General features: G+C 42.0%; 1 protein-coding gene across 2 annotated transcripts in view; it reads right to left on the bottom strand.

Moving 5' to 3' along the window:
- Nucleotides 1–23,062, bottom strand: part of EXOC4 (exocyst complex component 4) — an 806,466-nt gene that overhangs the window by 777,129 nt on the left and 6,275 nt on the right. For both annotated transcript variants that reach the window (XM_070787321.1, XM_070787322.1), the window contains exon 2: nucleotides 5,971–6,160. In XM_070787321.1, the coding sequence (XP_070643422.1) occupies nucleotides 5,971–6,160 (190 nt within the window). The remainder of the gene's footprint in view (nucleotides 1–5,970; nucleotides 6,161–23,062) is intronic.

The following is a 23,062-nucleotide window of genomic DNA, read 5'->3' as shown; positions in this document are numbered from 1 at the left end:
ATTTCAACATTAAGGCTGAGCAAAGGAAGCCAGACGCAAGAGTGTATATTCTGACGTTCCAGAAGAAACAAAAATATATGCAAATAGATTTCAAATCAGTATTTGACGCAGGATGAGGTGGGGGGGGGGGGTTATCGCCTGTAAAGAAGCAGAAGAGAACTCTCTGAGACAATGGAAATACATTCAAGGATATATACGTTTGGCAAAACTCATTGAACTGTACTCTAAAAATAATGCACTTTACTGTATGCAAACTCTAGCTCAATAGATAAAATTTTTGAAATAGGGACGGGAGAAACAAGGCTATATCCAGCAGTGAATAATGGCACCTTTTAAATGTAAGAATGGCATCTTTTAAATGTAAGAAAGATACCATATTCCACCTAAGCCTTTATTTCTCAAATGCCTGTTCTTTTAGAAATGTGGTGACAGCATTTTAATTCCATTCTGATTTATCAAGATAGCCAAGATTCAAAAATTCTGTTACTCTGTTTCTTCCTTAAATAAATCCATGAAGAGTCAAGCTTTTGAAATCGTGACATCAAAACCCAAGTAAAGAAACTCTTCCTCAAACACAAGTTTCCTCTGCTTCCTTAGAATTTTAGTAAGGTTATAGTTGCTCCAAATTACCTGCTGAATAGAAATGAATGAATTTCATTAGCAGGAATTTCAGTTTCAATAAATGGTTAAGAACTAAGTCACTTTAATTAGAGACTACTAGAAAAAGAGAAAATAAAGAACACAGGGCCCAACAGGTCATTGTGAATAGATATGTGAGATACAGAAAGCAGAAAAAATATATATATATATGTATCTCAAGATTTTGCAGCCCTGCCTTGGGAAAGATCAAGAGAGGAGGAAACAAACCGGGGCCTCTGAACAACATGGTGGGAGCATCTGACAGAGCAGGATGCTGATGGAGACATGGGGGAGGTGACAGGGGGGGCCTTAACTTTAAAGTCTTAAAACCAGAAAAGCATTGAACTTGGATTAAGTATAAGATAAGGCGAGGAGGGGAAGGCCTTTGAGTGTACGCATTGCATTATCTGTAATAAAGTCCAACAAATGTGCAAGCACCTCACTGATTCTGTAGACCAGACATACCCTGCAAAATTCCCTACAAACAAGGGAATTCTAGCAATTCCCTTTGCTAGAATTTTTTGCTAGGTAAATGGAAATCTTGCAATCAACACTATTCTTATTTCTAAAAGTATCACATTTTCTCTTTTTTGTAGTAAAAACAAACCTATATACAAGAATTTTTATGGGAATCCTCCTTACTTGTGTCCAACCCACTTCTTCCACAGTCTTATAGATAGTATCTCAAAAGAATGAGTTTCAGAAACACTACTTACTGCTCTGCTTAAAAGCCCTTTGGAACTAAAGATCTTTTTTAAAGTACACTCAAACTTACTTTCCATGCTTTTTGCCCTAGTTTTTTCAGCTTCCAATTTAAGGACTTAAGTTCTGAGAGGCTCCACTCAACCCTTTCTAAAGGCAACACCATCCTTCTGAGTTGCTGAGTCTGGATACAGAACACAAAGAGAGATACAGTTAAACTTAATGAAAAGGTTCCCTTGTAGTTCCTGTGACCACATTCATGACCCAGACTACTGCCTAGATTTTCAATGATGCTATCTCATTCTTGCCCACATTTCTAGATTTTTTCCCTTTCTCATACGAGCAGCTAGGGTTTTCTATCTTACATCTGGGCTTAAAATAACTTCCTACCAAAATCATCTTATTCTCCTGTGACTTTCTTTTTTATATTAACTAAGGTTATGCTTTGCTCTAATTCCACCATTCAATGTATACTTTCATATAAAAAGTCACAAAATTATTTTATGTAAATGTTAAATAATGAATGTTACATTACTCAGTGATTAAGCCCTAACAACTTCACTTTAATATTCACATATGGTTATTTCCAATTACAGGCAAGAAAAATGATTTAACAGCTTGGTTCAGCACCAACAGAATAGCCAAAATTGGGGCAAAATGTAAAGAGTTTGCGCACACATCACAACAGAGGCAATTTTCTGTGTTTTCCCTTCAGCCTCAGTCAGTTTGTCACTCAGTCATGTCCGACTCTTTGTGACCCCATGGACTGCAGCACGCCAGGCCTCCCTGCCATCACCAACTCCCAGAGTTTACTCAAACTCATTTCCATTGAGTCGGTGATGCCATCCAACCATATCATCTTGTCGTCCCCTTCTCCTCCCACCTTCAATCTTTCCCAGCTTCAGCCTACCTGCTTCCATAAGCATTAGATGAGTACTTAGCATCTTTAAAGAAATCTGGTGTCTTCTCATCTACTTAGTACAGGATGGGAGAAACACTCAAATTCAACTACTACCAACAATCCCTACCCACACAGCCCAAGTCCCAACTCATATCCATTCATATTCATCTATTCTTGGTGTTGCTATAACAGTCATTATAAGAGACACTGATAGATCCGATAGATTCTGAAGCTTTCTAATGTAGTAACATCTCATTTGTACTCAATAATAATATATACAATGGTAAGAAGACAGCCCAACTATTTTACTTATCCACATAACTGATCTGATCATACATGGCATTTCATTTACACATTTAATCCTGAAAAAACTCCAAATGGGCTTGACTGATATAAAGAAGTTTGGGGCATCTGGAAAGAATCAAATCCATCTGTCAACTCATATATCCTCAAGGACAGAGATTCTACCAACACAAATCCATACGTGAAATACCAAGCTGTAAACAGTGTAAACGGTTCCATGTTCTCAAGCTTTAAAAGGTAACAAAGCATGAATGTGGACATCTTCATCTTCCCTGGCCCCCTATAAAATCTATTCTCAGAGCAGCTAGAGTGGCCCTTTTAAAATGTTAGACACAGCTTGCCATTCTTGTGCTCAAAACCTTAAAATGATTTCCCATCACACTCAAGAGTTCATATGCAAACCTTTACAATGATCGAGACCTCACGTGACCTGACCCACTCTGAGACACCCCAACCTTCAGCCGTCTCCTCTCCCTCCCACTCCCCCCGTCTCCTTTCCACTGTGCTCCAGCTCCAATCTTGCTGCTCCCCCAAATTTCAATCATGTTCTTGCTTCAGGATCTTTCTGTACCTGATATCCCCTCTTCCTGGCGATTCTTTTCCAGGCTCTCCCTCACCTTGTTCTGGTGCTGGCTTGAATATAACCTCAGTGAAGCCCTCCCTGACCATTCTATTCAAAAGAGCAATGCCCTGTTCTTTTTCTTTTTAAGCAAAGCACTTCTTTACCATCTGCTATACTTTCTTACTCATTTATAGCCTGCCTTCTTTGACTAGAAGGTAAACTCCACGAGGACAGGAATTTTTGTCTGTTTTACTCACTTATATATCCCAGGACCCACAGCAATGCTCAGCACAAACCAGATACTTAATATACAGAGACTAAATCAATGATGCTAAATAGCATCTGTTTTCCTGTGTCTTCCCACTAGCATGTAAGGTCCATGATTGTACAAAGATTGATATTGTCCATTATATGGAAATCTAAAACAGATTTCAGTATCTAAAACACCACCAGCACATAGCTGGCACTCAACAAATATTTACTAAGTGAATCTTCATCCCATTCTTTTGGCAGAGAACAGAAAGAAAATTTCAACTCATATTCACACGTTCTCAACATGTTGCTTGGCTCTGAAATAATATAATCCAATGAGAACTGAATCATCCCCATTTCTACTTTAGAAATATACATACCTTTATTTTGTACATAATCTAAAGTGCAATTAAAAGCCAAAAATGATGGGCAAAGATTAATGAGGAAACATCAGTGTTTCCTTGGTGATAAGGAATGGACTTTCACAGTACAAAATTGTCCAATTATACAATGAAAACAAATTCCCTATCATTTTTCCCCAAAATCTTTCTTCTCCCATGTATCACTAAAGGCTTTCTTAGATAGAGATTTTAGTCCTTTCTTTCTCTTCCCCACATTGAAGCTAACTCATAACACAGAGTTATGTGACATTTACTTGACAACTATCTAATACAATAAACACAAAAATTTTTGTTGTTTCCTTTTGCTCTAAACTCCAGCCTACTTAAAAATGAGGATGGTAAAAAAGACTGTGGCTACTAAAACAAGTGTGAAATCATCAAACTGAGCCTCTCTTTCTCAGTATCAGCAAACACTCTTTGGGCAGAGATGCTATCAACTCAGAAAGATAGAAGTCAAGCCAGAAGCCAAGCCAGAAGCCACTGCAGTGCCTCACTGATGATCAGGACAAAGTCCCTCCAGTCAAGCAGACTAATCGTAAAACACCAATACCAAGAGGTCCTTCACCCTTACTGTGATTACCAGAGGCAAAGCCGGCAGGCCGGCAGCTCTATACATTCACTCTCTGACCCCGCTTGAGCTCAGTATACTGGGTCAAAATAGACTACAGTTCGCTTTAAATCTAGGGCGACTGATCTATAGCTTTACCTAGTTGCACAGATAAATCCATGGGATGAACTCGCCACTTGTCAAAGCTAAGAATTACAGTATTCCTCTTGAAAATGCCCAGTTAATTTTAAAATGTAGAGAGGTCAGCATATTGCTTCAAAAAATGTTAAGAGCCTACTGATTGCGGAACTGGACTCAAGGCTGAAACTCATATATAACAGCATTCTGAGAAGAATCATTTCGATACCTGCTTACACATCATAATATAAGGTCTAGAAGGCAGGAAAGAAAACATGTGAGAAGATCGGAAGCACAGCCATCCTGGGCAGGTACATCCAGAGAATTCTCGAACCAATAAAATTGCACAGGGCAGCGCTAATCTTCACACGGTTCACGCAGCCCTCTGGCCACAGAGCTGCTTGGGAGTCAGCAGCTGAGTGCTAAGGATGGGACCCAGCATCAGGCTCCGCGTCTCTCACCCCAATACCAAACAAGAGGCGACTGGGATGCTGAGATTCTGCAAAATCTCATTTGCGAAGAACTGGGGGAGTGGGCGGAGCAGGGAAGGGTACTGCTTAAAAGATGTCTGAAAACCAGAATTCAAGGACCTCAGAGCAAGAAGACCAGAGTTCAGACCCTAAATTTGAGAACTGAGGAACAGACATAATTCTGCCGGGCAAAGAATCAGTGCTCAGTAAGTGGTAGCAATTGTTATTTATCAGAGAGCTGTCATACAAGGTATTAAAGAAGTGACCCTTGAAATACATAGCCAAGAACCATGTAACTATGATGTGACAGTACACAACCTTTATTTGATCAATTCATCCTTTGGCCAAATATAAAAATACTCCTTATGAACCCACTTTATTCTTTAGGAAGCAAAGATGTGGTACATGGGAACCAAAAGATTTTCAAAGACCAATCACAGAAGAGAAGGGGGGGCGGGATGGGGAGTAGGGAAGGATGGACAGAGTAAAGGAGGAAGGAGAGGAAGAGAGAAGTGAGAAAGAAAAGCGAAAGAAAAACAGCTCCAAAATATGGAAGACAACTACAAAATGAAAATACATGCTTGTCACTACTGAAAAATACTCAAGAATTTCAGTATTCATAAATACTTTATTATATATTTAAATAATTTGTGAGTTAGATTTTCTCAAAAACTAGGTACAATGACTGAGGAGAAAATCACAACCGACTTCAAATGGGGCAACACACTCAAAACCAAATGTTTTTTACATTTTCGACTGCTACAGCAATACACACAACGTGTAACTATATCTGATACATTAAAACGAGAGCTTCCAACAGTAAAAGGCCCTAGTGTCTTAGAACAGCTCCCTTTTCAGGCTTTCTCAAAAATCATGGCAGAAGCCAAGGGTCAGATTTAGGGGAGACAAGAAGCAAGGCCAGCTGCCCTCTGTGATCCTCTGCAGCCTGGGCTAAAAAAAAACCTGAATCACTTGTTAAGGTCATTAACCCCACTGCAACACCTGGACCAATGGAAGATGCACTAGTCGTGGCCATCAGAGGGATGGAGCCGTACCTGCTTTATTTTGTTTCGGGAGTTGGTGATGCGCTCTGTGATGCTCTGGTATGTGCGGATGGCCGTCGTCAGTTCTGTGTAGTGCTGTACGATGAGTTCATCCAGGTCACGGTCACACCTCTCATAGGCTTCTTCGAGGCGCCCCTTCTCGTTTTCTCTGTCTTCAAGGTCATCACTGGTAGACAGGGTCCTGTTCAAGACAGAATGTATCAGGCTGAGTCAAACTTAAAAGCTGAAAGTAGAAACAAGTAGAGTTAAGTCAGTGAGAGCACATGCACCTAGGAAATGAAACAAGCTACTAAGGGAAAACATCAAACATTTGCATGGTAAATTCCAGTAGCCTAGTAAGTGGATTTATATGTTTTCTAGATAAGGAATCTTCCCCGTCACTTTTCCCCCGGGCATGATCAGGAAACAGGCAACGTGAACTCTGTAAGAGCCGGGGCACGTCTCGATTTGTTTGAATGAACCCTAGTACGTGCATGTTCCTTACCAGTGACAAGTCTGACCAATGAGACCTAAGGACTTCGAGGAGTAGTTTCCTTCCAAGCAGATTAACAGGAAGCAGGTTCCTCTTCCCAACACTGGGTATCGTTATACAAAGCTCAGATATTCAGACATTAGCCATGTGATAATCCTGGGAGGAAAAGCCAAGAGGAACACCATGCTACTGCCATCACATCATCGGGCCACTGAAGCGGCCAACCCACAGCAGCCTCGCCCCAGAACTCCTTGATGTCACCTTCACTTGGTCTTTTATAACAGAGCCAAAAGCATACTTACTGTAAAACTGCTTCTACACTGAGGAACTGCCTTCCAAACAGTTCATTCAAATGGCCTGAATTTGGTACAGAGCCCCCAGCGACCCAGAAATAAGGTCATGGTAATTCTAAAAATCCATTACAACAGCAATAATATCAGCTATACTACCAGACCATCCCTGCATTTACTATTCTTCCAACAGCACTAACAAGACTGATATGAATCAACAATAAGCAGTGAATGAGATAGATACACTTATTAAAAATCTTTCAATAACTTAGTTTGATACATGGGCCACAGAGCTTTGTTTCCTCTATTATCCTTCTTGAGTAATTTTTTTTTAATTTAGTATTATAATCAGTAACAAAGAAATCTTTTTCTCTTATCTGTTGGCTGCCGTAATTTCGCTCCATTAAATTCCCTCAGATTTGTCAGCTTATACATTCAGCATACTTTATTTCATTTATCTTTTTTAATTTAGGGAGGGGGTAGTTTAGGCTCTCTGTGATGGATGCAATCAATTATAAAGTCCATCATTAGAACTGCTTTCGGAGATGGTCTGTCAGCAAATTAATCACATATTCCCTTCCAGATTTGTGTAAGCAAACTACTGTAAAACGGTCTTTTCCAAACTGTCATTTAGAGCAAAAGATCTTAATTCATGAGTCACACAATATATAAAACGTTATCTTCCAACTTAGAGGGAGATTCAGCAGGCCAGTCTGATACTAATCTAACCTCTAAAAAGAATTTTGTAAATGTGTTAAGGGATGTCAAGAGATGATGTCCAGCATGAAAGGGGGGACAGGAGGAACAGAAATGGAATGAAGGGAAAGGCGACGCTTGGATGGGGAGCGGTACAGGATACACCCAAGGCAACACATTGGGAGCCCAAGACGTGCAGGCAGGCCGTTACCAAGCCAGGTCCTGTGTCCTCCTCTGTCAACTGGTAAGCCTACACCAGACTATCTCGAAGCCTACTTCCAGGAAGAAAACAGCACAGAAGCATTTAGCTAATTAAGTACATCAGAGTAGAGACCTTGGGGTTGGGGGTGGGGAGGGGGGGGTTGGTTTTAAAGCTAGAGCAACCAACACGACTTGCAATATTTGGGTACAGGGTGGCTGAGCATGTCATCATGTTGTTTGTATGATACATAACTTTGCTCTTTAAATCTGAAACCTTCCAGGCTGTTAATCTAGAGTAAAGCACAATCAGAAAATGCCCTCAATTTATCAACTGTCCCAAAGGGAAGAGTTCCTAGATATTTAACTATTAGTTCCCCCTTTTCACAGCAAACGGCCACAGACTTTTTTCAAAACTACAGTCTGCCATCTTTATAAGGCTTTGCAGGATTTCCTCCCCACCATCTGCAGAAGGAAACATGCCAAGCATTTGACATTATTCACATTTACTAGTACAACTACCACCAAGGAAATGTCGGGGCTGAGCATCAGCTATCTTGGGCATCAGCTATCACTGTAACACATCACCACACATCAGGAACGATTCAGAAAACCGAAAGGGTTACTGAAATGAAGAGGAGAGCAAACTGGGTCTCTAAGCGGGTTTCGGTTCCAATGTTCATTTTCAGAGAAAATATCTGTATAAGGAAATAGCCTGTGCCATGTTTTGCCCCCACATCTGAAATTCATCCTCTAGATGTAAACTGGGCTGAATGGCATTCACCTTTAGTCAAAAATTTCTTGCATAAGAGCATTCTGAGAGGACAAAACCATTCAAGTTTTGTTTGTGCTTTGGGGTTTCTTTATGTGCACCATTTTTAAAGTCTTTATTGACTGTTACAATACTGCTTCTGTTTTATGTTTTTTGATCTTGAAGCATGTGGAATCTTACTTCCCCAACCAGGCATTGAACCCACATCGCCTGGATTGGACGTGCAGAGTCTTAACCACTGGATGGCCACAGAAGTCCTTAAAGTGCTTTGTTTTTTAATTAGAGAAAAGGAAAGCAGCAATAATAATAGCCACTAATATCTAGAAGAATGCACATTTTATAGAAAGTATGCTCAATCCACAGGACTGGGTCCTGTTAACATGCTTCCTCTCCCTTTTCACAGATGCCATAGCTGAAATTTAAAACAGTAAATTTGCCCCATCTCACACAATGAGGGTAAGGGCTAGGGTGTGTGTGTATGCTCACTGGCTCACTCGTGTCTGACTCTTTGCAACCCCATGGACTGTAGCCCATGGAATTTCAGACTCCTCTCTCCATGGAATTTCCCAGGTAAGAATACAGGAGTGGGTTGCATCTTGTACTCCAAAGCATCTTCCTGACCCAGGGATCACACCCGAGCCTCTTGCCTCTCTTGCAATGGCAAGTGGATTCTTCACCACTGCGCCACCTAGGAAGCCTAAGGGGTAGTACAGGAATTCAAAACCCACATCAGTCTGTTTCCAGATCACGCTCCTATCTCTTACAGATTTGCGGGCTACTCTGGAATCAAACTGCTTGGGTTGGAATCCACCGCTGCTTCCCACATGACCTCGGTCACAGTATCTCCTTTTGCCCACCTATAAAATGGAGATAGTAAGTATACCTTCCTTATAGGGTTGCAGGTGAGAATTGGATAAAATTAAACAAGGCCTGGCATATCTCTGCTGCTGCTGCTAAGTCACTTCAGTCGTGTCCGACTCTGTGCGACCCCATAGACAGCAGCCCACCAGGCTCCCCCGTCCCTGGGATTCTCCAGGCAAGAACACTGGAGTGGGTTGCCATTTCCTTCTCCAGTGCATGAAAGTGAAAAGTGAAAGTGAAGTCGCTCAGTCATGTCCGACCCTCAGCGACCCCATGGACTGCAGCCTACCAGGCTCCTACGTCCATGGGATTTTCCAGGCAAGAGTACTGGAGTGGGGTGCCATTGCCTTCTCTGTGGCATATCACTAGCACTCCATAAAAAAGGTTGGTGGCTGCCATTGTTGTAGTAGTAGTAACGGCATTAAAGGCAATGGCAGTTTTCCACAATGTCATAGAAAGGGCATCCTTTAGAGACAAAGGTTCAAATTTCCTCACCCCCAAATACTGGATCATTAGGCTCTGGGAATGAGGTCTGACCTCCCTTTCACTTTACTCCTCCTTAACGTCAAAAACTGTGAAGAGTCTGAGACTTCATTAGTCATAGCACAGCAAGTAGCAAGAGCATCAGCATGTTTGTAGCAGATCCCTTGCCCCGGAGTCCCATGGGCAGTGGGAAGATGGGCCCAAATGGATGCCTGCTGAGTCACTGAAGAGAACTCTGAATTTTTCACACTAGACAGTAAATGTGCCTGCCATTTGCTCTGGAGGGAAAGATTATCTCTATCTTCTAAACAAGTCAAACAAACATCCTTGAGAGTCTAAAACAAAGGGCACCCATACTTTGCTCACAAGAATCTCAGAAACATAACCTTCCCAAGCAGAACTATCCCTCAACAAAAATGAAACCTAATTGATTGGGTTCCTCCAGGGACTGCATGGTGTCGAGCAATAGTTGACCATCAACAAAGATTCATTTCCAACCTGTTTTCAACAAAATGAGGCCAGAAATACAACACCTCACACAATAAATATCTGTAAAATGAATGAATGATAGACCATAAGAGCAAACTAATTCTAGGGAGAGAGTCCCCACACATGCTACTGAAACCCAGCGGATTTCAGTGTGGGATTATCCTACCGAAGTGGGTCACTTGACCTGAACTGAGAGCAGGATGGAAGAGAAGGCTTGTGATTGAGCTCACCCTGCCAGCCAGGTCAGGAACCTCTCCTTGGCCTGATAAGCCTCTGGGTGAAGAAAAAATCACTCGCTCACAAACCCACTCCCTGCGATTCTGAACTGCTCTACTTCTTACAAGGTCTTTCATTAAAATAAAATCCTCCCCTTTGTAATTTCTACCCCTTGATGCTGGGGGAGAAAAAAGTCAAAGTGTTATTTGTGCAGTTGCGTTGGACTCTGCAACCCCATGGACTGTAGCCCGCCAGGCTCCTCTGTCCATGGGATTCTCCAGGAAAAAATACTAGAATGGGTTGCCATTTCCTTCTTCAGGGAACCTTCCCAACTCAGGGATAGACGCCAGGTCTCCTGCATTGCAGGCAGATTCTTTACCCACTGATCCTAGTGATTCTTCCTTTTTCAGTAACAGAAGTCTATTCCCTCTTTCATGAAGTCTCTCCTTAAACAGTAAAGGACTCTTTAATACTTTCTCACGTTCAACAGCTCCAGTTTCTTAATCCATTTCTTCCACAACATGGAAGCCCACCAGCCTTCTTAATTTCTTCTGAGGTCCCCTCGAAAACGAGTGGCACTCACACACAGGACTTGCTGCATTACTCTCTGTGGTTTATGTTCACTAACTTATTCCAGACAACCACTTGAGAAGTAGGCGCCACTGTTCTCTTTTACATATGAGGAGTCAGAGCTGTACGTTTGAGGCACAGAACTTTTAAGTTGCAGAGCCAGGCCTCAAACCTGGATAGTCTGGTCCTTAGAAGGTTCCCTACCCTGCCTCTCAAGACGTGGTACTCACAACTGCCACAACACACTCCTAGCATGACCGTCCAAACAGAAAGGGGTTTTATACCCCATAAACTAGAGCACTCTATTTCTAACAATGTAACCTAAAACTACATAGCATTTTTGTAAATAGAGTCCAAAAATGATCCAAGATCCCTTTGACAGTAACTGCTGACAATCCAGCTTTCACTCTTCCTCTGCTTGGGAGATATGAAAACTAAAAGCACAAATTTACATGACTTCCTGGGTCCCCCCATTTTGGGTAAAGAAGATCAAGGTGAGGCACAGAATATAAATCACTGATTATCGATTATACAAACAATGAAGTGGTTATTTTATACACACAGTTTAAGGTAACACTCAAAATGGTCCTACGAGACAGTATCACCACCTTTTTACAGATCAGGAATCAAAGGAACAGAGAGGTAAAGTAACTTGCACAGATGTACACAGCTAACATCAGAAATGAAAGCAAAGTGTAACGTCAAAATCCACGGCCTTCCCACTATACATGTTATGAAACCTACCCTTTCCTGGCTTCAGCCACTGGCTGCAGGACTGCACCCTAATCGAGCTACAGTCCACATGTGGAGAGAGGGGTGGACAGCCAAGAGATGTCAGGAGGGCATCCGGCAGCTTTTTTAGTATTAACAGTAACAGTCTTGAATCTGGACAGGTTTAATAAGCATGACCTAAAAGAAGACATGGAACAGAGGAGAAACTACTTGAAGCTGCCATCCCAAGATGCTTTCAAGATACGGAATCATTCTTCAGAACTTTTTCCATTTCTCTCTCAAAGTCATTATGCTTTACAAACTATTGCTAAGTTCATGAAAGTCACTCAGTCATGTCCAACTCTTTGTGACCCCATGGGCTATCCAGTCCATGGAGAAGCATAAAAGCATAGATTTCAGTTAAGCTGGACACACGCATTTCTGGATCACTAAGAATTTTTCACTAAGACAGCTCTGGTATTTGCATGATGAATTACATCACTGGCCGTGACTAATTAATCCCAGGAAGGAATTTATTAATTAATCCCAGGAAGGAATTTATTTCCCCAGTGGACCTCAAGGACCATGGTACCTACACTAAGCTACAAGGAACATGTACATTAAATGATTCTAGTGAATTCACAGCCATCAGCTCCAAGCAAGCCCTATAAACAAGCAGAAAAACCCAGGGTAAATAACTGGAGATCTAAAACCAAGTTTGCCAGCTTCCTTTTTGATACCAGCTTCTGTATTTCAGGGTAGCCAAGTCAAGTGTTTTGAAAGGAAAATAACTAGTCACCATAACTGGCTCCTTCTATGGAGCAATTTTGCTTTCACTTTGGACTTGATAGAGTAATGGTGTCCAGACAAGAGAAGTACACAAAAGTCAATATTACTCTTAAAAAAAAAAAAAAAAGAAAGATCAAACAAAAGAAAAAGCCTGTCTATGAAAATAGGGTTAGTCACCCAAAGGTAACCCATCACTCAAGAGAAACAATAACTTCCTGTCAAAGACAGAATGCTGCTGCTGCTGCTGCTAAGTCGCTTCAGTCGTGTCAGACTCTGTGCGACCCCATAGACGGCAACCCACCAGGCTCCGCCGTCCCTGGGATTCTCCAGTCAAGAACACTGGAGTGGGCTGCCATTTCCTTCTCCAATGCATAAAGTGAAAAGTGAAAGTGAAGTCGCTCAGTCGTGTCCGACTCTTAGCGACCTCACGGACTGCAGCCTGCCAGGCTCCTCCATCCATGGGATTTTCCAGGCAAGAGTACTGGAGTGGGGTGCCATTGCCTAAAGACAGAATAAGAGGGTGCAAAAAAAATCTAGAATTCTACCATCAGGAACATAGCAGAAGTGTCTTACTACACTGACCAAATGTCAAACATGAGGCATCTTGTGAAACTTTCAAGCTCTTTGACCTTGGGCAAGTCACTTAACATGTCTGGGTCTGTTTCTTTCCTTGTCAGACAGACAGGATCATAAGAGAACCTGCCCCACCACGTTATCATGAGGATTGGAGAAGCGTGTGAATGCACTTTGTAAAATATAAAAGTGCCCTCAATGCGTGGGTGGAAACATTATTAGCAATGAAATAAATCATTTGTGAATCACAACACTGTTAGCCCCAACCCCCTAAAGCTTCCCCTGCTGGAAAATGCCTGAGGATATTTATGAACTGAGATCAGACCTTTTCTCTGTATTCTTACGGTGCCTGGCACATTAAGTGCTTAGGCAAAGCTAAATAATGAGTAGCAGCAAAATGCAGGATCTGAATGGGTCATGGAGGGTCGTTTCCTGCCTTAAGAAACAACTGAAGCTAGATTATCTCACACAAAGAAATGCCTGTTCAGAAATCTGGAGGAAAGGGCCAACAAGAGTTACCTTGACCCTGTTTAGTCCATTCAGTCAACTGAACAAACAGCTCTGACACACCCACAGCTTAGCAGGCAAGGCTGTTGAGCAGCTTAAGATAGAGCTGTGAATATAACCAGCCCCTCCCTCATGAAGCGCACAGTCTGGTCTAGTGGGGGAAAGCAGGCAGCCCACGGAGGCCGGGAGAGCACGGGAGCAGCTACGGAAAAGGGAAGCCAGGGCACAGAGGAGACTCTGACACAAGGAGGCCGGAATGGGCTCTCAGATCAAGAGGGCGTTTGAGGGGCTTCCCGGGTAGCTCAGTGGTGAGGAATCCACCTGCTAATGCAGATGACGCAGGTTCGATCCCTGGTCTGGAAAGATGCCACAGAGCAGCTAAGCCTGTGCACCACAACGACTGAGCCTGTGCTCTAGAGCCCGGCAGCCCCCACTACCAAAGCCTTGGCACCCCAGAGTCCATGCTCAGCAGCAAGAGACGCCACCGCAACGAGAAGCCTGAACACAGCAACTAGAGAGTAGTCCCAGCTTCACAACTAGAGGAAAGCCCACAAAGCAATGAAGACCTGGAAGAAGACAAAAACATTTTTTAATTAGGAAAAACAAATAACAGACTTGACAGTGCGGGAAGGAGAGGGTGGGACAAGTTGACAGTAGCATGGAAACGTGTATCACCAGATGTAAAACAGACAGCCAGCAGGAACGTGCTGTATGATGCAGGGAGCCCAAAGCTGGTGCTCCTCAACAACCTCGAGGGGTGCGGTGGGAGGTGGGAGGGCGGGGACACATGTATACCTGTGGCTGATTCATGTTGATGTTTAGCAGAAATGAACATAATATTATAAAGCAATTATCCTTCAATTAATTTTTTTTTAATTTTAATCAAAAAATAAAAAGATGGCATTTGAACAGACCTTTCTAGAAAACTGTGGGGAGGGTGGCGGTGGGAGGAGGCGGCAGTGAGCAGACGTTAACTACCTGGGAACACTGATTCCAGAGACCACAGTAGATGCACAGATCCTGAAGTAGGACATGGTTGGCCTGTTAAAGGAATGAGGAATGGCCAAGAAGTCAATGTAGCTTCAGAGAAGCGAGGAAGTGATACGAGACAAGGTCAGGGAGGAGGCTGGGAGCCAGATCAGGACAGCTTTTCAGGCTCTTACGCCAAAGTGTTCTCTCAAGTCACCTGGGAGTTAGCACCAAGGCAACTTTCAAACAACAGCTAATGGTAAATAATCAGTAACAATAATCACTTTCAAGTTTCATGTCAATTCTATTCCACTTCTTTCCAAAAAAGATCTGAGATGGTTACTACAAGAATCTGGACAATAGAAACGAGAAAGGGGAACTAGTTAAAGAGATGTAGAACAACGTCATATAAATGTAAAACAGTTATGCAGGTCATATGGACAAATGTAGTGTGTATGAAATGGAGCCACCAATTCAACTTTGAGGTTCCTAGTAGCAGATGCAAAAAGGGAAATCTAGCCAGTAATTCTCATTCTTAAAAAGCCAGATTCCAGTTCCTCCAAGGAAGCAAACTTTAATAGTAAACTCTTCAAAAAAATTCATTTAAAACAAGGATGTTGGTGGGAATGCAAACTAGTAGAGCCACTATGGAGAACAGTGTGGAGATTCCTTAAAAAACTGGAAATAGAACTGCCTTATGATCCAGCAATCCCACTGCTGGGCATACCCACTGAGGAAACCAGAAGGGAAAGAGACACGTGTACCCCAATGTTCATCACAGCACTGTTTATAATAGCCAGGACATGGAAGCAACCTAGATGCCCATCAGCAGATGAATGGATAAGAAAGCTATGGTACATATACACAATGGAGTATTACTCAGCCATTAAAAAGAATACATTTGAATCAGTTCTAATGAGGTGGATGAAACTGGAGCCTATTATACAGAGTGAAGTAAGCCAGAAGGAAAAACACCAATACAGTATACTAACGCATATACATGGAATTTAGAAAGATGCTAACAATAACCCTGTGTATGAGACAGCAAAAGAGACACTGATGTATAGAACAGTCTTATGGACTCTATGGGAGAGGGAGAGGGTGGGAAGATTTGGGAGAATGGCATTGAAACATGTAAAATATCATGTATGAAACGAGATGCCAGTCCAGGTTCGATGCACGATACTGGATGCTTGGGGCTAGTGCACTGGGACGACCCAGAGGGATGATATGGGGAGGGAGGAGGGAGGAGGGTTCAGGATGGGGAACACAGGTATACCTGTGGTGGATTCATTTTGATATTTGGCAAAACTAATACAATTATGTAAAGTTTAAAAATAAAAAATAAAATTAAAAAAAAAAAAAAAAAACAAGGAGACATTATACAATACAGTGAACAATGTCCTCAACAACCTTCTAGAAACAGTAACAAATCTTACATGGCCATTTCTTACACGTTCCTCCAAGAACATAACATTAAAACACAACTAAGACCTAACAGATTTTTCAAAGACCCTGAATATAGGCCAGAGTGTAAAGCTTTCCAACGATTTTCATCTAAGAAGAGAATTTAGGGAATTTAAAGGACTAAGTGAATCAAATTATGTTTCACTAATTTCCGCCTTTCAGCAAGCCTTTTGATAGTTCAAGTTAACCAGACAGTAATTCTCTGAAGAGAGTCCACAGTACGAGTATTTGGTATTACAGGGCTAATAGGGGACTATTAAACATTGTAAGACAGAAAAGCAGGTAGTAAGGTTGAAAACCAACTGTAAAAAATTAGCCTGACCAGGGCTCTTGCCTGCTTCTCAAGATTGCCAGATTGTCACTCTGAAAGCATTTTAGGATATTTTAACAACTAAGAGTGCACAGAGTCCCACATACTACGGACTGAATTGTGACACTGACACATACATACACACACACACACACCACCAAATTCATTATGCTGAAGCCCTAACATAATTGCATTTGGAGGCAGGGCCTAGAAGGCAGGTCATAAAGATTACATCAGGTCATATGAGCAGGGTCTTAATGGGATGGAACTGGTGTCCTTATAAAGAGAGGAAGAGACACCAAAGAGCCCTCTCCCTCTCCATGCACTCACAGAGGAAGGGCCATCTGAGGACCCAAGGAGAAGGTGACCATCTCCCAGCCAAGAGGAGGCCTCAACTGTCACCCAGCCCTGACTGTACCATCATCTTAGACTTCTAGTCTCCTAGAAGAGAGACTAGGAGATTCTAGTCTCCCAAGTTACCCAGTCTGTGGTATTTTGTTACAGCTGCCTGAGCAGACAAGTACACCACCCTGTAAAACACAAGCTGTGTTATTCTGCTTGGGTAAACTCTCAAGGCAGATGTTGTCAGTTACCCCCCACTTAACCACAGCAACACAGATTCTTCCACGAGAAGAGTCAGCTGCCTGATAAGAGTCTCAGATAACTGAATTAATTAACCTGCTATAAGAAATATTTAACATCATACACCTGAATTTTGGTGACACCTGCGGTATAATTAGCATTAAGTCAGGCTTTCTGAAAACAGTTAATACGCTTAATTGTCTACTAAGGGCATTCCTTGTCGGCATCCAGTGACCTCTCCTCCAGGAATAATCAAGATTCACAGAACAATTAATGGAAATCCCTCCAAGCAACTCAGAAAAACTAATTACAAGTAAGGCTCCACATATCCAGAAATAACTTACCGGGACCCAGCAGTTCTACACAGCAAAACCCACAGTAAAATCAAGCCTCTTCAGTGATCCCCATTCTGGGAAGTACTCAACGGGACTCTCAGTAGACACACTACAGATCACTGAGCCCCCGCATTTTTTTCCCCCACTCATCAAGCACCTGAATCCATCAGTACGGCCTTCTCTCATTAGGACAATTCTTATGAATTTTTTAAATTGCATCATGGGAAGAACAGAAAATAAGGAGTCATCCTTACAACATTCTAACATTTTATAAGCCCCAAACTGAGAATTGGTAAATTCTCAGATATTCAAGGCTGAACTAATTTTTGAACCTCACTCCAAGCAGGAAGAAAACAATTTCCTGATCTTTCTAGAACATAATATTCTTTATTATTGGCCCCGATGTAAGAAAAAAAAAGTCTAGAGCTGACATGATTCTTGAAATTGTGAACTGTTTTTTTCTAGTTAAAATGCGTTTAACTAGAAGATATTAAGCAACATTATTAGATCCACTTGGCCCTTATTTCAAGGGCTTCCCTGGTGGCTCAGCAGTGAAGAATCTGCTTGCAATACAGGAAACCACCTGCAATATAGGAGACATAAGTTTGATCCCTGGGTCAAGAAGATTCCCTGGAGAAGGAAACGGCACCCCACTCCAATATTCTTGCCTGGGAAATCCCATGGACAGAAAAGCCTGGCGGGCTACAGTCCATGGGGTCGCAAAGAGCACATGACTTAGTGACTAAGCCACCACCACCACAGCCCTTATTTCAAAGTGTGAATCAGATTTTCTTTTCCTCGAAAATAACAATAACAGCCAACCTGAGACATGCCTGAAAGTAACATATACCTGTTATGTCACGAAGGGCACTCAGTACAGTTCTGAGTAACATTAAGTACAAACTAAAGTGGTGGAGCAGAGAAGGCAATGGCACCCCACTCCAGTACTCTTGCCTGGAAAATCCCATGGACAGAGGAGCCTGGTGGGCTGCAGTCCATGGGGTCGCTAAGAGTCGGACACAACTGAGCAACTTCACTTTGACTTTTCACTTTCATGCACTGGAGAAGGAAACGGCAACCCACTCCAGTGTTCTTGCCTGAAGAATCCCAGAGGCGGGGGAGCCTGGTGGGCTGCCGTCTATGGGGTTGCACAGAGTCGGACACGACTGAAGCGACTTAGCAGCAGCAGCAGCAAAGTGGTGGAGCCATGAAATTAACAGACGCTTACTCCTTGGAAGGAAAGTTATGACCAACCTAGATAGCATAGTCAAAAGCAGAGACATTACTTTGCCAACAAAGGTCCATCTAGTCAAGGCTATGGTTTTTCCTGTGGTCATGTATGGATGTGAGAGTTGGACTGTGAAGAAGGCTGAGCACCGAAGAATTGATGCTTTTGAACTGTGGTGTTGGAGAAGACTCTTGAGAGTCCCTTGGACTGCAAGGAGATCCAATCAGTCCATTCTGAAGGAGACCAGCCCTGGGATTTCTTTGGAAGGAATGATGCTAAAGCTGAAACTCCAGTACTTTGGCCACCTCATGCGAAGAGTTGACTCATTGGAAAAGACTCTAATGCTGGGACAGATTGGGGGCAGGAGAAGGGGACGACAGAGGGTGAGATGTCTGGATGGCATCACTAACTCAATGAACGTGAGTCTGAGTGAACTCCAGGAGTTGGTGATGGACAGGGAGGCCTGGCGTGCTGTGATTCATGGGGTCGCAAAGAGTTGGACACGACTGAGCAACTGAACTGAAAGTGGTGGAAAGAGAGGTTACTAAGACTACAAACCTGAACCAAACAAGTTTCAAACTGGTCTTCAAAGCCTGTTATGTGAGGCAGCGTCCTTTGATAAGATGAATAGTCCTACCAAGGCTTCCAATGAACTGTGAAAATGAGAGACCCTCATCGTAATTCTGAGTTTGGCAGAAAGAAAAAGATCACACATTAAATATATGTGATGTGTATCACTATATAATCACATAAGACATGACGTAGTCAGTCAAAGCATAACCAAATGTAACACTTTTAAATCGGATTTTATTATATTCAATTGGACACTGCAACTACTTCTTAATTACGTTTTATTAGATCCCACAAAGTACAAGACAATCCCACCCCGACTGATGGAGATTCACAATGACAAGTTCCTCTGAAAAAATTTTCTGAGGCATAAAAACATCCCTTAATTCACTCCAAAGAAACTCACTTCATATCAAGTGACAGTAAACAATTTCTGCTTTAAAGTCAATTGAAAATTCACGGGTGTCTTGCTTCAGACAGCACTTAGGGCCAATTACCACACCCGATGCATGAAGTTTTTTGTATTTCAATTAATTCAGTTATATAACCCACACTTCTGGGGACCAAAAGCAGTCAACTTGCACCCAACAGAGAAGGCCATTACCAAAATTAAGGAGAATCGCTCTTAACAAAGCCTACAATAGTCAAGGGTTGACAAAATCCACTTAAAATCTCCCCCACCCTTAGTGAACCAAACTCCACCTCTCTTCCACTCCCATTTTAAGCATCACATCCTTAAAGCATCATCTCCAGTCATCTCGTTTTTCACCTCCAGTGGAATGCCTTTGTTACTACAACGCAGTACAGTATTTGATCATTTTAAATGTGTAGACTATTTCCTAATGAGGAGTTTCTCGTGAATTCCTCAGAAATAGTGTTTTGTTTATATTAACATATTATATGCTGATAGGATAGTTTGGAAATCCTGGGTTACACAAATTGAAGCAGGTTTCATAACCACATTCAGTTTCAGGAGACTTTAATATGTTAATGTTCAAGGTACCTCTGGGTGGGAGTGTTTGGGTGGGGCCGGAGTGAACAGAACATGAATATATTATGTAGCATTTCTGCAATTTATTAATCTACAGAACCTTGTCATTCCCACCACCTTCCATCTCCCCAGCATATATATTATACACATACATGTGCATGTTTACAGAAATTTTCAAACACGAACAGAAATTAAGGAACTCATCAAACTCAGTTTCAACAATCAGCAGCACATTCCCATCATGTTTTGTCTATACCCTCACTGGCTCTAACCTTATTATTTTGAAGCAAATCCTAGTCATGATATTTTACTGGTTTATTTCGGTAAGTATCTCTTAAGAATAGTACTTTTCAAAAGACAGCCATACCATTATCTCAGCTAAAAACAAGTTAACACTACCTGGTTTCTTGTATCTTACTTTCCCAACGTACATCTTTAAGGGCTACTCAAAACTTTGATGAGTAGTAGACTCACCTGAGACTCCTATAAACGGCAGATTCGGGTCAAGGGGTTCAGGCGATGCTGAAGATTCTGCATTCCTAACAAGCTGTTAAGTGATATTCTGAGTATAAAACAATGCTTCTCGTAATATTCAGTGCAACGATAGTAAATTTAGACAGCAAGTTTCCAATGGAAAAAACACTTGAATTACATGCCACTGTATTTTTTGAAAGGGCTTTATAAAAATTTTTAAAAAAGTAAAAGTCAATAAAGGTTCAAAGGTTCTCCTAAGGATCTTGAAATACATTTCTTACCATGTTAAATGATACACAATTTTCCCTTATAACTTCCTGTTAAATGGAGGGTCCCTGGTTTTTCAAGGTGAAAAACACAAAGGACTGGCTACCATAAAGACCAAGGTCATAACTCATTCCATAGCTAGAAAGCCGTTAACAAAAACATAAGGAGCAGCAGAGTATAAGACCAGAGGGAGCAGAGCTCACCACTGCAAACTGAAAAATGCCAGCACAAGCTGAAACACCCCAGTGCAAACAAAACCCAACCACCAACAGAAACATTCTAAGTACCATGCCACCCAAAGAAAATACATTTACTAGCCACTCTAGCGGAGAAGGCAATGGCACCCCACTCCAGTACTCTTCCCTGGAAAATCCCAGGGATGGAGGAGCCTGGTAGGCTGCAGTCCATGGGGTCGCTAAGAGTCAGAGACGACTGAGTGACTTCACTTTCACTTTTCACTTTCATGCATTGGAGAAGGAAATGGCAACCCACTCCAGTGTTCTTGCCTGGAGAATCCCAGGGACGGGGGAACCTGGTGGGCTGCCGTCTATGGAGTCGCACAGAGTCGCACACGACTGAAGCGACTTAGCAGCAGCAGCCACACTAGACCTCAGGTTAACAAACAATACCATCACAGGTATCAGATAAAAAAACTATATTTTAAAAAATAAATATATAAACAGATACAAACTAGTTCCAAGGCATTTCTAAGAGTTCTGAAGGAAAAGCTCCTGAAAAAGAACTATATGAAGTTAATTTTAACTAAACAGTCCACAAAATACTACAAAATCAGAAAGACCATCAGTGCTGAGGTACCTAGTTCACTTTCAGGCTACAACTTTTTTTAGAGCATCTTATGCTTCCTCTTTGAGCATAGGCAACCCAAAATTTGGACCAAGGAAAATTAACCTTTTGAGATTTTTTTTTTTTTTAAATATGAAGCACTGATAGACTTCTGCTCCGGGACTGGATGAAATCATAGGAAACAGATCTACCCTCCCATCTTTAACAGCAAACAAAAGATTTCAAACTTGGACATGAAAGCTGCTGGAGTTTGCTGAGCAGAGTCCTGGAGAAGACAGAGCTAACCAGAGCACCCTGGAGATCTGTGGAGAAGCTTCCTAGAGTCTTCCCCCAAGCACGTGTGGTAGAAAACTACTCAAAGCCACAATAAGAACCATCTGAAAGCACTTTCGAGAACAATGATCTGAAATCACACACAGCCAGAGTGAAAATCTCACCACTCACAGAGCACGAGGTGGAGCACTAAGAAGGATTCTGCCACAGTCTGAGATAAAACCGCCCTTAACTAAACGCTGCTTGGCTCCTGATTGTTGTTTACTCGCTGAGTCGCATCTGACTCTTGCAACCCTATGGACTGGAGTCCACCAGGCTCCTCTGTCCATGGGATTTCCCAGGCAAGAATACTGGAGCGGGCTGCCATTTCCTTCTCTAGGGGATCTTCCCGACCCGGGGATTGAACCCCTGGCTCCTGCACTGCAAGCTGATTCTTTACTGCTGAACCATGGGGGGAAGCCAATTAGCAAAATTTAAAACAGGGCCTCAAAGGGCTACACTGTTTCTGAGTAAGTTAACCACATCCCAGAAAACAAGTCAAGAGTACTTATGGGAAAACAAAGAGATCCAAATTGAGTACATAACAAGGTAAAAATCACAGAGTCTAGCATCCAAGAAGTGCAAGGCATGTGGGGGGAGGGGAGATTAATCAACTGAAACGAATCCCAAAATGATGACATGATAAAATTAGTGAACAAGAACACTTAAAGAGTTACCTGCATTCCGTACGTTCAAGAAACTACAGGAAAGACTGAAAATATTTTTTTAAAAGACCCAAATTAAATCTCTGAAAGAGCAAAACCACAATCTAATAAAAATTGCATTACATGGAATTAACAGCAGAATGGGAATTGCAGAAAAGATTAATGAAGTTTAACACACAGCAACAGAAACCATATACAAAAAAAAAAGAAACCCACCTAGGAAAAAAAAGACCAAAAAATAAAAAGAGAGAAAGACAGCATCAGTATTCAGGGAGCTGTGGGACAACAGGAAGTGTCTTAAACTACTTAGAGGTAAGTATGACAGACAACACGTGGACTTACACTTGAAATCTACAAAGAAACTGCTGGGAGGAATTGAGTGAAGAGAGATAATACTGTTTATGGATCAGAAGACATATTGTTGAGATGTCAACTCTCCCATATGAATCAGGACATTCAAAGAAATCCTAACCAAAATCCCA

The sequence above is a fragment of the Bos indicus genome, chromosome 4 (genome assembly GCF_029378745.1).
Source record: "Bos indicus isolate NIAB-ARS_2022 breed Sahiwal x Tharparkar chromosome 4, NIAB-ARS_B.indTharparkar_mat_pri_1.0, whole genome shotgun sequence".
NCBI classification, from domain to species: Eukaryota; Metazoa; Chordata; class Mammalia; order Artiodactyla; family Bovidae; genus Bos; species Bos indicus.
The sequence above is the reverse complement of the archived record's forward strand: the minus strand, read 5'-3'. Positions and strand labels throughout refer to the sequence as shown.